General features: G+C 29.9%; 1 protein-coding gene across 26 annotated transcripts in view; it reads right to left on the minus strand.

The window, feature by feature from the left end:
- LOC121119323 (Protein C kinase 53E) overlaps positions 1–14509 on the minus strand; it is a 98225-nt gene that overhangs the window by 9442 nt on the left and 74274 nt on the right. For 17 of the 26 annotated variants that reach the window (XM_071889731.1, XM_071889730.1, XM_071889732.1 and 14 more), the window contains 6 exons: positions 6287–6515; positions 4932–5066; positions 2795–2968; positions 2645–2736; positions 2198–2588; positions 1997–2137 (listed from right to left, as the gene is read on the minus strand). In XM_071889731.1, the coding sequence (XP_071745832.1) occupies positions 1997–2137; positions 2198–2588; positions 2645–2736; positions 2795–2968; positions 4932–5066; positions 6287–6515 (1162 nt within the window). Of the gene's footprint in view, positions 1–1996; positions 2138–2197; positions 2589–2644; positions 2737–2794; positions 2969–4931; positions 5067–5760; positions 5785–6286; positions 6516–14509 lie in introns of all 26 variants that reach the window. The other 9 variants (XM_071889720.1, XM_071889719.1, XM_040713957.2 and 6 more) reach the window with 1 other exon arrangement.

Genomic DNA, 14509 nt, shown 5'->3' on the forward strand with positions numbered 1-14509 from the left:
TTACTTTTTGAAGTTCTGAAAAAAAAAAAAATAATAATAGACCCTCCCTAAATTAAGGCATTTTGACTTTTACTAGATAAATATAATATTTCAAATTTAATTTAATTTTTGAAATTTTTTTCCCAAAAAAATTAATTTTCTGTAAACAACCATATATTTTTTTAAATTTTTCTCCAAAAAATTTAATATTTTATTTTTTTTTCAAAAAAATTTATATTAAAAATTCAATTTTTAAAAACAGCTGCAGATTTTTGAATTTTTTTTCAAAAAAAAAATCAAAACCAAGCCCCCTTCCCCCCCAAAAAAATATAATCTTGGGCACGCCCTTGATACTAAAATTGTATTTTTTAACTATTATTTATAATATTAAAGAATCAAAATCAGCATCGTTAATTTTTAGGAGATTCGCATTGACATCGTGATTTTTTTTTAGAATCGTCCCATCACTAATAATAACTAATACGACTTAGGTTTTGCAAGGGATCGGTCAATTGTTTTTTTTTTTTTAAATGCTTTTTACCTTTTTAGTCAAAAAACAATCTTTGACCTTTTTAGTCAAAAAACAATCTTTGACCTTTTCAGTCAAAAAGCTCATTTGGCCCTTTTTGTGTGAAAATTACTCATTTGTCTAGTTCGGTATAAAATAAATATAGAAAATTTAGATTATAGCTATATTACAAAACAGCTGTCATGATATTTTTGAAGGGAAAATACGCATGCAAAAACCCTCATTCATTAGGAGGGAAAACCAAAGAAAAAACCATCTTTTGTTTGGAGGGAAAACTATTTATATGATCAGGTTTATGATTGGATATGTGAGTGAGCCAGATTATGACAACAGCCAATGAAAGGAAGGGGAAATGTAGAGCAAAATTGACTGTTAAATAATCCCCCTTGAATCTTTCAACAAAGGTGAAATACTTTTGCACTAAATTTTTCCTAACTCCTATTGGATATTATACAATTTAACTTGAATATGATGGGGGTTATGGGTCAAGGCTGTCATTCAGTACACAACCTATTTTCAAGAGTTAAAGAAAATTGTATATGAATTGAATAAAAAAGAGGTCATCGCCATTGAAAATTGCAAGGAAGTTCTTGAAGATCCAGCCCTTCGAAGGCATTTGCCTTTCATCAAAGCTAATTGTTCATTGTTACCGGAGTTTTACATAAACATCAAATTGTACGGCTTATATAAATAAAATTCATACAAAAGATACCTTATCAAAAATTTACACTTTTTACAATATTAACATTTTACCAGAATAAATATAAATTTCGGACTTATTATTTTATCTATGAAAATTATAATGGTAATTTCTTATTAAGTAAAAATAGCTCAGTTTTATTGTTTTTCTCTTTAAAATATCAGGATCTTTTAATGCTGCTTCTATATATATATATATATATTGATTTATTGATTCTTATGCAATCAGTTAATATTATTTAGTAAAACTAAAAAATGATTCAATGATTAGAAATTTGAAGTAATATTGTAACGTTCAGCATAAAGGGGTCATGTTGCTACAAGTGTTACAATTGTCTTTTTATTGTTTATTTTGTCTTTATTGAATGATATATATATTTAGACTTCATTAGAATAAATCATGCATATGTATAATAGCCAAGGTAGAACTCTGAAGAGGAATTTCAGTTGACCTTTTTGATGTACACACTCGTACAGTTAATATATTGAAAGTTATAAAAAGGTATATTCCTCAAAAATTTGACACGTTGCATTAAAATGTAATTTGTACTAAACTATTGACTTGTATAATCATTTATAGGTTCAATCAATAGCAAACAAATATAAGTATGCTATGGTAAATTTTGACGTGTCTAAATCTGAGTAAGATCTAAGTATTATGTGTATATTGAAACTGAATACAGCGTCCCCTACCCGAAACGCTTTCCCTAATTAAAGAACACTAACAGGATTAAGTGTAAGAATGTACCTATAAATGAACTTCTAAAAATAAAAAAAATAAGAGCTTACGATTTTAGGTTTGAATGGAGGCTGTATTTCACGGTTCTCAATCTTTTCCCAGTCTATACGTCTAAAAAATTGATGAGTTCTAATATCGTCTTCACCATTGGCACCACAGCCGAGTCGTTTTGAAGGATTTTTGGTTAAAAGCTGCAATTTTTTTTATAACTTCATATAAACATAACATAATATATAAAGATGGTCACTCACAGATTTGCACACTTCTCTGGCCTCTCTGGTTAAAGATTTAGGGTAGGAGACATTATGATCCGTAATAGCTGCAAATAGTTCTTCCTCATCCTCTCCATCAAATGGAGGTTGTCCCACCAACATTTCATAAAGAAGAACCCCAAAGGCCCACCAATCCACAGATTTGTTATAGGGCTGATATAAAATGATCTCGGGAGCAATGTAGTCGGGGGTACCACAAAATGTTTTGGTTGTTTTGTCCGACATTATCTTCTCCTTACACATCCCAAAATCGGCAATCTTGATATGGCCATCCTGATCCAGGAGCACGTTATCTAATTTTAAATCTCGATAAATGATTCCATTATTGTGAAGGAAAAAGAGGCCTATAGCAATCTCTGCTGCATAGAATCTGTAGACAGACATGGTCACTGAGATTAACCCTCAGGTTAGACATATTGTACTTACACAGCCACGGGCTCTTTAAACTTTCCACAGTGTTGGATTTGATACATGAGGTCTCCTCCGTTGACAAATTCCATGACAAAATATAAGCGGTCCTACAAGAGAATGCAACAAAAATAAAGGATTAAACAAAGACAACAACAATGAACTCACCATGGTTTGGAAGCAGGAATGAAGTTGTACTAAGAAAGGAGGCTTGCAAGCCATAGCAAGAACCCTTTTCTCCACCATTGTGCACTCCACATCATCATCTTGAATTATAATATCCTTCTTTAGAATCTTGATGGCATAGAGTTCATCTGTGCCTTTTCGTTCCGCTAACATGACCTATAGAACCACAATGTATAATTTATGTATGTAAATATAGTGAAATTAAATATGAATAAAATTTTAATGTATATACAGATGTATAAAGGAAGTTTTTTTGAGACTTGATTAAATTAATATTAATTAAAATCTGCAAACGAAGCACAATTCATATTAAAGTCAAATATAATTGAACACGAAAAAACATCTATATTAAATACGTTTTATCCATAAAAATAATGATAATATAATCAATAAATAAGAAGTTACAGTATGTTCAAACATTACTCATGTGTTTAAAAATGTTTTTGACTTCTTCTTAGCAAAGGATTTCTTAGAAGAAATATCGAGAAAAGAATTATTACATCTAAAAAGTTTTGATTTTTAATACAAAATAATCTTATTATTAATTTTCTTAAAATAATTAGCTAGTAACTTTAGTTGCCAAACGGAAATTGAGGAATAACCTATAACTACATAACATAAAAATAAGATAGAATCGATTAATTTAGGCTATGAAAGAGTTCCATACATTCAGTAATATATATACATATTGTCAGGAAAAAGGAATCACTCAGGTATTTGTTCAAGAAAATATCTTTAGATTGATTTAAACAGAATCAATCATTCATATCTTTGGATGCAGACAAATCAAGTCTACAAAAAGACTTTCTGACATCGACGCTGGGTAATATCCATTATACATATACAGGGTGAGGACTCAAAAATTAGAACATTTTAAAGCCGTTTGCACTTCTACTTAATTTTATTTTGAGCCATTTTTATGGCAAACTTTTGAAGTAAAGTTGGTAATTCAACAATTTTCTACAGATTTAATTCAATATGCCCCCTCCATTTTGAATGATGGCTTCAATACGGGGACCAACAGAATCAAAGCTTGCCCAGATGAAGTCCGAGGACAAGTTGTTCCACTCCTACGTGATCACGGTCTTCAGGCCATCGACATTCGGGTGATAAGTCTTGTTCATCTTGCCCTACAAGACACACCAAACAGCAGAGTCCAGGGAGTTCACGTCGGGTGAGAACGACGTCCAGAAGTCTGCCGATCAGAAGGCATCCATGTTCTCCCTGCAGAAGTTATGCACCTTCTTGGACGTCTGTCCCGGGCCGCCGTGTTCGGTAAACACATGGTTGTCCCTGGGGAACGTTCTCTTCAACCATGGCAAGACATGGTAGCTGAGGACCTTGTAGTAGACATCCGTGTTGACTTTCTCGATGGCTTTGAAGAAGTAGGGATGCATCTTGCTACCGTTGGACGCTACCACGCCGAGGACCATCACCTGAGCTGGATTTTTGGTCCTGAAGCTTCTCTTAATCTGAACTCTTGATTAAGAACAGAAGCGATCATTTTTGCTGTTCAGAACACCCTCCACTGTGAAGATTTTCTTTTCGGAGATCGACTTGTGCAAGTAGGGGATCCCACAACTTCTGTCATTTGGCTTGTTTTTAAGACATTTTTGATCTCACAAAAACAAAAAAAATATTTAATTCTATCTTTTTGTAAGTTCTTTCGAATGGAGACTCTTAGAACGAAGAGGATTATAGTTTTTGAGTCCTCACCTTGTATGTTTATTTAAAAAAAATGTTCTTCCACTGTCTATTGGCCACTTTATTTGCGAGGTAATATATATCGCTGAATAATTAATTATCCAATGAAATTTCATGAAATATAAATATTACATAAAATCGGTAATATATGTGTTAGCTTCAATATTACAATATCATATTAAAAATAAAATTTAGGTTTTGCATTTCTTGGAATAAGCAATTTCAAAATAAAAACATATACATATACGCCTTCCACTAAACTAGCTATTTTTACTAGTTGCAAGATCAAAATTCGATAAAAACTTGATAAAAACACGAGGATCAATTATAATTGAATTAAAAAGTTCGTATTTCTTCACTGACAATTTAAGTTGACAAACGTCAGTAATGGTTTAAAAACCATATAAATATTTACCTTCCCAAAAGAACCTTTTCCAAGAACCATGAGGAAATTAAAATCAGTAGCACGAATCAAGTCCTTTCCTTTCATATTATGTGGAACAAGGGGATCTTGTTTGATCACAGGTTTATTGGAGCCTTCATTCTGTCTCTAAATAGGAAAAAAAGCATTAAAATTGGGTCATATCCTAATATGCATAAAATAAATAAATAAACTACATAGTACAACTAAATAAATAGATGGTATTCTACGAACCAACAAATGTGCAATCAATTAGGTACACTTTTTTCTATTGAAAAAAGCAAAGTGTCTACTCCATAAATACATAGAAAATAAATATCTACGATAACAACTCCCTTCTCTTTTTTTACTTAAATGTTTCCAACTTCTTGAAGGAAATAATGAGCAGCAAAAAGTTGAGAATAGGAGAAAAACTCTTCATGCAATTATTTTATAATGTTCGTAGTTGTTACTACTTCACATAAATTTCTGCTAACAAATTAAATATATATTTGATATTTTGAAAGAGTATCTTAATACAATTTGAAAGAAAAATTAATAAATTAAATTAAATCAAAAAGTTTGAAACGAAATCTAGACAGCAGAAGCTTTCACTGCTCAACAATGAATGAATTAAATACTACTGAATAGTAGTAAAGACGACGAATTACTACCTATTGTCTTATTTTTAAATTAAATCATGAAATAAAGAACTAATGGAAAAATAATAAGTAATTATGATTAATATTATTATGAATGACTCAAAACTACTCTAAGAAAGTAATTTAAAAACTATCTCTCCTAGAGAAAGTAAGAAATAGACTTAAATAGATGTTCATCTTACACTTTTCTCATCATCGTAACCTCCCTAAATAAAAAATAAGAATTCATATATCAATGATGGATCAACCTAAGTAGAGGGAATCATCAGTTCCGGTTATTAAGGAGCCAGCACATTGGGGGTAGATATTTAAATAAAAGAAGAAATCCTCAATTTAACAAAAATATGTATTTTATAAAAAAACTACTACAATGATTCTAAATTTCTGTTATAAACAAAAAAGTTCGAAATTTATTCCAATTTAAAAAAAAAAGAAAGGGTCCCGCACATTTAACTTTGGTCAATGCCCCTCTCACAATAACACCAGCCCTGATTATTACACGAAAAAGTGGAAAGGCAGGAAATAGAAATTGCATTCAGCGTTGGCCCTGAAAGCATAGGAGCCATTGTCCCACTTTTAAAAGACAAAGTGTAATATTTTTAGGAAAAATTGTGAGATTGCGCTACTATGACGTCATCAGTATGAATACATTCAGGCGCTGCTGTCTTTCAACACACTTAATAAAATAACCAAATACAGTACGCTTACTTTCAACTTTTTGAGATTAGCTGTGAGATCTTCGCCTTCGGCAGGAACAGGTACATTGTAGAATTCTCCTTCCTCTTCGGTGAGGAGTTTAAACCAGCCTTCTTGTGGGGTTTTGATGATTTCAGATATACCAAAGGACATGGAACCCATAAAATCATTACGAGACGTACGATCCCAATCCCACGTCTCGATAAGGAGTCGACGATCCTTATCCTCTTGTTTTAAATCCCTGTGGGGCAATCCATTAATTATTATTTTGTCTTAAGATGAATAAAAAGACAAGTCAGCAAAACAAAGCTTTATAAATTTTGATTATATATAATGGTATGACCTAAGTTTGAGTTAAAAACTACCAATGAGCATATCATTTTACGTTTATTTCATAAGTATACGTCTACATATATAACATATTAGCGTAGGATATTTGATACTTTTAATAAAGGGTCTTGTTTGTGGATAAATAACGCAACGGTTTTTCATTTATTTAAGAGCAAAATTAGCTCACTTAAGTATGTAATTAATTGGTCATTAAAAAATCACTATTTATGGAAGAAAGAAACCAATGGAGATAATTAGGTTTACCCCAATACTGTGAGTTAACAAAAGTTATATCTTCAAATGCAGGTTAAAATTTGAGTATAAGTAAGGTAGTGGTTCCCTTTGGTCCAATTTCTTATAAAAAATTCGAGTCTTCTGTTTAGCAAATTTTTTATTTTTTTAATCGACAATTTACATGGAAAAATAATCAAATGCCAGTTGGTAGCACTCAAATGGATACTAACAGTTTATTCGTGGAACTGTTTAACTGGAATTTTTAGGGGTACTGCTACACCTTTAAAATCCTTTATCCTACTGAATTCAAAATATGGGCATGGATTTTTGAATCTACTGATACCCAATTATGCAAACTACCTTTAACCCCTCTATGATCTGGGGTTAGTATTTATATCAATTTAATTACAGTTTCTTTGATTTATGCAAAAAAACACTGGTGGTTTATATATAATGATTAGTGACGTGAAAAAGGTCAAAATCCCAGTGAGCGTAAAAACCATTTGTGTCAAATCTGCTGACACAAATAACTGCAAATTATTGTGCTCCTTGTTTACTAATCTATATACTAAATGCAAATGTCTATGTGTGAGTGTGTGTCTCCGGAATTCACAGCCAAACCAATCAATGGATTTCGCTGAAATTTTTTATAAAGCTTTTAAAGACTCCAGAAACGATTCTGGTAAAAAAATCGCCTTCAAGGCCATAGCTGCCTTAAAATAGCCTTTTTTCTAAAAATGAATTTTTTGACTAACAAACGACTACTTTATATAAAAAAATGAACCAGTTATCGAGGGTTTTTTTTCGACGACATATATTCCATATTGCAAGTACGAAATAATTCTTGTTAGGTTTGTGTTCCTTTTTACAATGTCAATAAATGCGTATTGCAGTTGAACTAGACATTTTAGAACCAAAAAAACTTTTATAAATGCAACCCTAATTATTTACAGTTTAAATAAGTTCATTTGGTGTAAAAACAATTGGCTTTATTCAGTCGAAAAAAAAACCAAAAAAACTCATAAAACATGGTGTTTTTAACCTTTTTAAATGCATTTTCTCAGGATTGGATGATCGCATATAAAACATAAGCACACATTTAAAATTATTATAGCATTTTGCAAGAGAAAACTAACTTTTATGGGAATTATTTTTTTTTCCGTAATCAAACGTTGGCTCAACCCCATAATAAAAGCTAAAACACTCAAAAATATCCAATTGAAAATTCTCAAAAACCAGATTTTATACTAAAAAAACTAACTGCAGATTCGTAATCAACTAGATAAGTGCTACTAAAATTGAATATGGAATTAAAAAGATTCTTGAAAAAGTAAAATTTTCTTGACTTGTATATAAATGTAACTTTTGGAAATTTTAAAAACTATTGCAACGCCAATGCATATTTATAATAGCACATTCAATTTCTTTTATAAAGGGCTTATGGATATGCCTTTTTAAGGATTTAAAAAAGAACATCTACTCATTTTTTCTTAACAAAAAGATGATTGCATAAATGAGTCTATTACTTACAAAATTGATTTACATATTAAGGGTACAAAAGTGTTATTTCTACGTAATATTCTATTTTAAGAATAAATAAATTATCAAAATTGTTCATAAATTTGCAAATCTCTTGGATTATTAGAAAAAAACTAATCCGATTATTTGCACTTTAGTATAATTATTTATCTTTTTTGTTGAGACCTGTTACCATCATTTTGTATCCGTATTAAAATGTAGTAAGTAAATCTATATATCCTAATTTTAATGGATACTATATCATAGGTTTATGTAAATATTAGGACTGGTACGGTACGGCTATGTCCATGTTTCGTTAAGTTTTTACACTCTGTGCAGTACGTATATATAGAGTTTTTCATTAGGGACGCTTCCATTTTTTTTTCGGCTAGGGAAAAATGACGCCATATTTATTTTTATTCCTTTGACATTTAGATCCTTTTATTTTTATACATTGCCTCATGGAGCGATATACACATTATCAGTGATTACAAATTATCCAAATTTATTATCAAAATAACCGTTTGATGCTAATTTTCATCGCAAAATCATCATCTTCAGTGATGAAGCTCATTTTTGGCTCAATGGGATTGTTAATAAACAAAATATGCGATATTGGTCAGGCAGCAATCCACAAGTGCTTCACGAGAGATCATTGCATATCAAAAAAATTACTCTTTGGTGTGGATTTTATACTGGAGGGATCATTGTGTCATGTTTTTCCGTTGATTATGATAATTGCCACGTGACTGTAAATGGAAATAACTTTTACACCAAGGTAATTGATTTTTTTTTTGGCCCCCATTTCAAGGTATGGCCTTGGCAAACATGTTGTTTACAATTTATTGTAAAACAAAATTAGTGAGCTCGTTATTTCGAGAAATGGACTACTTGATTTGCCACCTCGATCGTGATATTTAACCTCTTTAGATTATTTTCTTTGGGGTCACGTGAAGTCATTGTTCTACAACAATAGGCCAGAGACGTTAGAAGAGCTCAAAAAAATATCGATCGCCAAATTGCTGCAATATTAGTCCATTTATTGGAAAAATTAGGGAAAAATTGGGTTCAACAATTTGACTTTTGCAAACGTGCTCGTGGGTATCACAGTAGAGAAATCGATTTTCATACACAAATGTACATGTTTATTATTTGTACTGGAAAAATAAATTTTACCAAATCTTAAGCTGCTTTTATTTTATTTATATAAAAGTTGAAGCGCTTTTAATAAAAAAACCCTTTGTATAATCCCATATTAAATATTTTTATATTATAAAATTTTGGTTATTATTTTTTTTCTCTAAATTAATTGATTTAGATAGTGAAGTAAAATTTTAATCCAGAGGCGTCCTTTTATATAAGAAATAATTTATGGTACTTGTTAACTCAAAAAAGTAATAATGACTTCCAAAATGATAAAATACATCCAAGTCGACAAGAACTTATTAGTATAGAGGAGGGACAATTGAAATTAATTTCCCGATATTTGCAAGCTAGCTTAACGATACTTTGCAAGTACGGGTACATTTATCAAGCAAAATCATTTTTTCGACAGCTGCCGATATTGTGATTGCTAATCGATCTTGTTTATTACCGGAAAATGTAGACAAATCCTTCTTTTTGCATAAAAAAATAATTATAAACTGATAAATAACAGCATAATATACCCTGTGTATATTTTATAAATATCAACATTTCTTGTTAGAGAAGTTCAATATATTTAGGAATAATATACTTATTCCAGAAAAAAATTATTCAAAAATAAAATATGCAAAGAATTTAAAAGACTACATTAATTCTATTTTTTTTTTTAACACACATTTTATTAATATACTGTACCGAACCACGTACCTTGAAGGATTTACCATGGTTCCTACCTAATCGTGGGTTTAACGTAGCATTTCAGCCCTAGTAAATATGTATCTTAGACCTTTTTAAAATACTTTTTATTTTAAAGTTACGTATTAATGATACGTTTCCTCATTTTTCCCATGCTTTAAGAGATGAGAAGCTGGAAAATTATTTCTTTATGGATCAAAATATTTCCTATATCGTACTTGATTCACTTTAAAGAATTTCCAAAATCCATTTTTAAATATTTTGGATAGTTTTTCGACAAAATGTATAGATGAAACACGGGATTGAATGTTTAAAAAAAAACATTAAACTAAAATATGATGATTTTTGAGTAATACTTTTCACATATTGTATCATCCAAGTTTCAAAATTGCCCAGTACAATCAAAGTAAAGTGAGTCCTAGGTGCGCGGACCGCAGTACTAAAAATGTATATTGCCAACTATCAATCTCATTTTCCCATAGATATACCCATTTTTGAAGGGAAAGTAAGTATTGATATTTTCAAAAGATTATATACTTACATCATTTATTTATTTTTTGATAATTTTTTAAATACTAATTTGAAAATCAGAAGGATATAACCCAATATATTTTCTTTACTTTTAAAAAATATATTAACGGTACAAGCGTGGTCTGAAAAGTTTACGACCCCAACGTTAAAATGACAACACTTGTAAATAAAAGCTAGTTACACCAATCCAGCATCTGTTAACAGTTACTCCCTAAATGTTTAACCATTTTGGACACAAAGTTTTTATGGGACAATCGTTTGAGCGTGTTAATGCGTGTGTTTTTATAAAAATGAACAATATTGTCGGGGTTCGAGCTGTATGAGCTTTATACATTTTTTTTTTTTTTTTGAAAGGGTAACCTTTATAATGATTGAAACAATAACAGGCGTGTTCAGTTAAAATTTGACGAGTCTTAGTCAATCCAACTCGGAGTAATTTAGCTAAAAACAAAAAGTGTCTCGTGAACAATTATTTTTTTAGAGAAAAATCTAAGTACTATTTGGGTGGCTTACTCAGATGGGATCATCACTTGGAGAAGTGTCTAGTATTACATGTAGGCTATGTAAAAAAAACAAAAAAAACACGATCTTGTATTTTTGTTATGTCTCAAACTTTTCAGACCCTCTACGTATTACTCAAAAATGATTCTATTTTTGTCTTTTTTGATATTCAATCACGTGTTTCCAACATACTTTTTGTGCAAAATCATCAGAAATTACATTTTGGAAAATCTTTAAAGCCATCGAATCAGGATATCGGGCATACTTACTTCCCTACAAAATCAAGCTTCTCATATCTTAAAACATAAGAAATAATGCGGAAACATTTAACAATTCAAAAAAGTATGCTTTTGAATATACATAATGTATATTGTAAACATTACATAAGTTTTTGAAGCAAGTATGCTTTCTCTTTTGCTTTCAAGTCATGAGGATTTTAACACCTTCTTCCTATTCAAATAAAAATACAAGAAGAAACAAAGATATCTTAATTAGCTTTTTAGTATATACAGTGTGCATATGTTGAGTCTTTTATCTTATTAAGATACCTGCTGATGATTTCTACAGTATTATAACAAATAAAAATGTATCCAAGGATTGAATTTCTAGCAATACATCCAAATCCATTTAGAGATGTTACACTATCCGATAAAGAAGGGATTTTTTTTTTAAATTTAGCTCAACAAAAATCAAATAATTTCTAATCCTTGTTCTTTAGAAAATCAAATCGAATCGAAAAAGAAAACTTCTGAATGTCGAGGTGATTTTTTTTTCAAATGTTCTTTTTTTTGTTATTTCAAAAAGTGCATTTAAGGGGTAAATAGATTTATTTTATGTAAACATATGACTTTTTAAAAAAGAGCTTATTGAGCACCATCGATATAAATTACCACAAAATATGTACTGGAGTCCAGAATTGTACAAAAGCAATTCATGGCTTTTATATCACGATAATGCCTCTGCTCCTCATCTTTGCTTTTGAGAGATTTTTTGGCCAAAAACAACACCATAATCATATTCACTGGATTTGGCCTCATGCGACTTTTTCTCGTTCCCAAAACTGAAGAGACCTATGAAAGGACGGAGATTTGCAACGATTGAAGAGACTTCTAGAAGAGCTCAAGGCTATACCGAAAAGTACTTATGAGAATTTCTACAAGGATTGGAAAAATCGTTGGCACAAGTATATTGTATCTGAGGGGGATGATTTTGAAGGAAAAAACATAAATAATGATGAAATAATAAATATTTTTTCCTAAAAATACAAAGTCACTTTTCTTTTTGAACACAACTCGTATATGCATTGTATATTAAAGCAGTTTGATTTTCTACATTTTTCGAATTTCGATTATGGCTAGTACGTAAAAGTTCGCTTAGGGTATGAAAATTACGTATGCAAAATTAGGTCGCACATTTGAAAAAAGGAAAAAAACACTTTACTTAGTGAATATATATGTAGATACTAAAAAGATATTTTTAGTTATTTCCTATAAAATAATTTTGATAGACATTTTTTCAACCTATAAAAAGTCCTTTAAAAGGTTTTTCTTTTTTTTAAATTGTCCAACGGAAATAAAAAAGTCAGGAAAATTTGATGATCTGTGTATAGTGTGTATATTTTTTTATATATTTTCAGAAAGGAAAATTTAAAATTTTCCTATGTTATTCTTTTTTTTTTGCTCTATAAAATAGCTTTAGAAAAAAATTTACAAATGTTTTTTATAGATTAGAATAATGTCCATCATAATTAATTAATACAAAATAACGATTAATGCTGTATTTTAATATTTATTGAGGAAATAATGAACTTTTGACGTCTTTCAAACTTTGAACTAGATGTGCTACAAAAGGGATGTCATAAGAAAATGAAATTTTGGATGGGTTACTTTATTAGCATATTACAACTTTTTCAAAGTAGCCGTAATCGAAATTCGAAAAAAGTTGAAAAAAAATGACCCTATTTCCCATGCTTTAAAAATTCAGCTATAAATGATATGTCGAATATCTCAAAATGTCGTTATGGGATGCATATTGCGGCTTTTGAATCTAAATTCCCTATCTGAACATTTTCAATATTTCTCCAAAAAGACAAAATTCATTTTTTGGCTCTCTTAAACTAACGTTATAGCTTCGAGTGTACAACTGTCCTCTTTTAACATCCTTTTTTGGCACTTTTTATCAACACATGAAGGAAAATGGCGCATCATAAAAATAAACTTAAATGAAAAATAAGATTTGGCTAGATAAAAGGACATTATTTCATTTATAATAAGAGTAATAAAAAATATTTTTAAAAACTCAGCTAGGAAAATTTTATCCTACACCATCGTTATGTAAATTTTTACAAAATCTTCAAAACTAGTTAAAACGCATATTACACAAGTCTATACTTTTTTATAAGTATTCCATGATCCATATCCAAAATTAGTAGCATACATGAGACGCTGATTACGAATCTATAACTAATGTTTTTATATCAAATCAGGAATTTTTAAGTATTGAGACAAATTTTTGAGTAAGAAATTTATCTAAAGCACAGAAGAAAATAAATTGATTCGTAGATAATTATAAGTATATAAATTTCGGCACTAGGTATTTTCGCCTTAAACTATTTTGCCTAAATATATAAATAAATGAATGTCGTTATTGTTCATTCTTAGTTAAAATCGTTGTTTAAACTTTGTTCCTTAAAGTAAATGAAAAATGTCCAGTGGATTACATAATTTTGTTCAGCATAAGGTGCTGCGGATTTTATCATTTCTATTCCTCAGGTTTGATAAATTTTAATTTGCTAGAAGTTATAATTGTCGTTGCTAGTTAATTTTCCCTTAAAAAGTCATATTGTCTCATGAAGATTTCGCCTTAATATATCAGTAAATGAGATTGATACGTCGTTTTTGTTATTTTTGATTAAAATTGATGTCCCCTTGAATTTTTTTAAATAAAAATATGTAATGTGTATTACTATAAAACACATTAAATGGTTGTTTTCTATTGGGAAAATGATGGAATCATGCTCCGAATTTTCAATGTATGAACCAAATAAAGTTAAACATGTAATGAATTCAAACTAAGGACAAAATAGATAATAGAATTAGCAAAATAAAAGCACAAACATAAACTAACACGGCAACGATTCATATAGAAGAAGTTCTAATCACTTCTCCGTTAGTAATTATGATTAGACATGATGGACTATTCATAACAGAAACGACTCATAGATTGACGAACAAGCATAATATGAGGCAAGAGCAAACAAATAAAGACGTATAAAACAGATGT

This window comes from Lepeophtheirus salmonis, chromosome 6 (genome assembly GCF_016086655.4).
Source record: "Lepeophtheirus salmonis chromosome 6, UVic_Lsal_1.4, whole genome shotgun sequence".
NCBI classification, from domain to species: domain Eukaryota; kingdom Metazoa; phylum Arthropoda; class Copepoda; order Siphonostomatoida; family Caligidae; genus Lepeophtheirus; species Lepeophtheirus salmonis.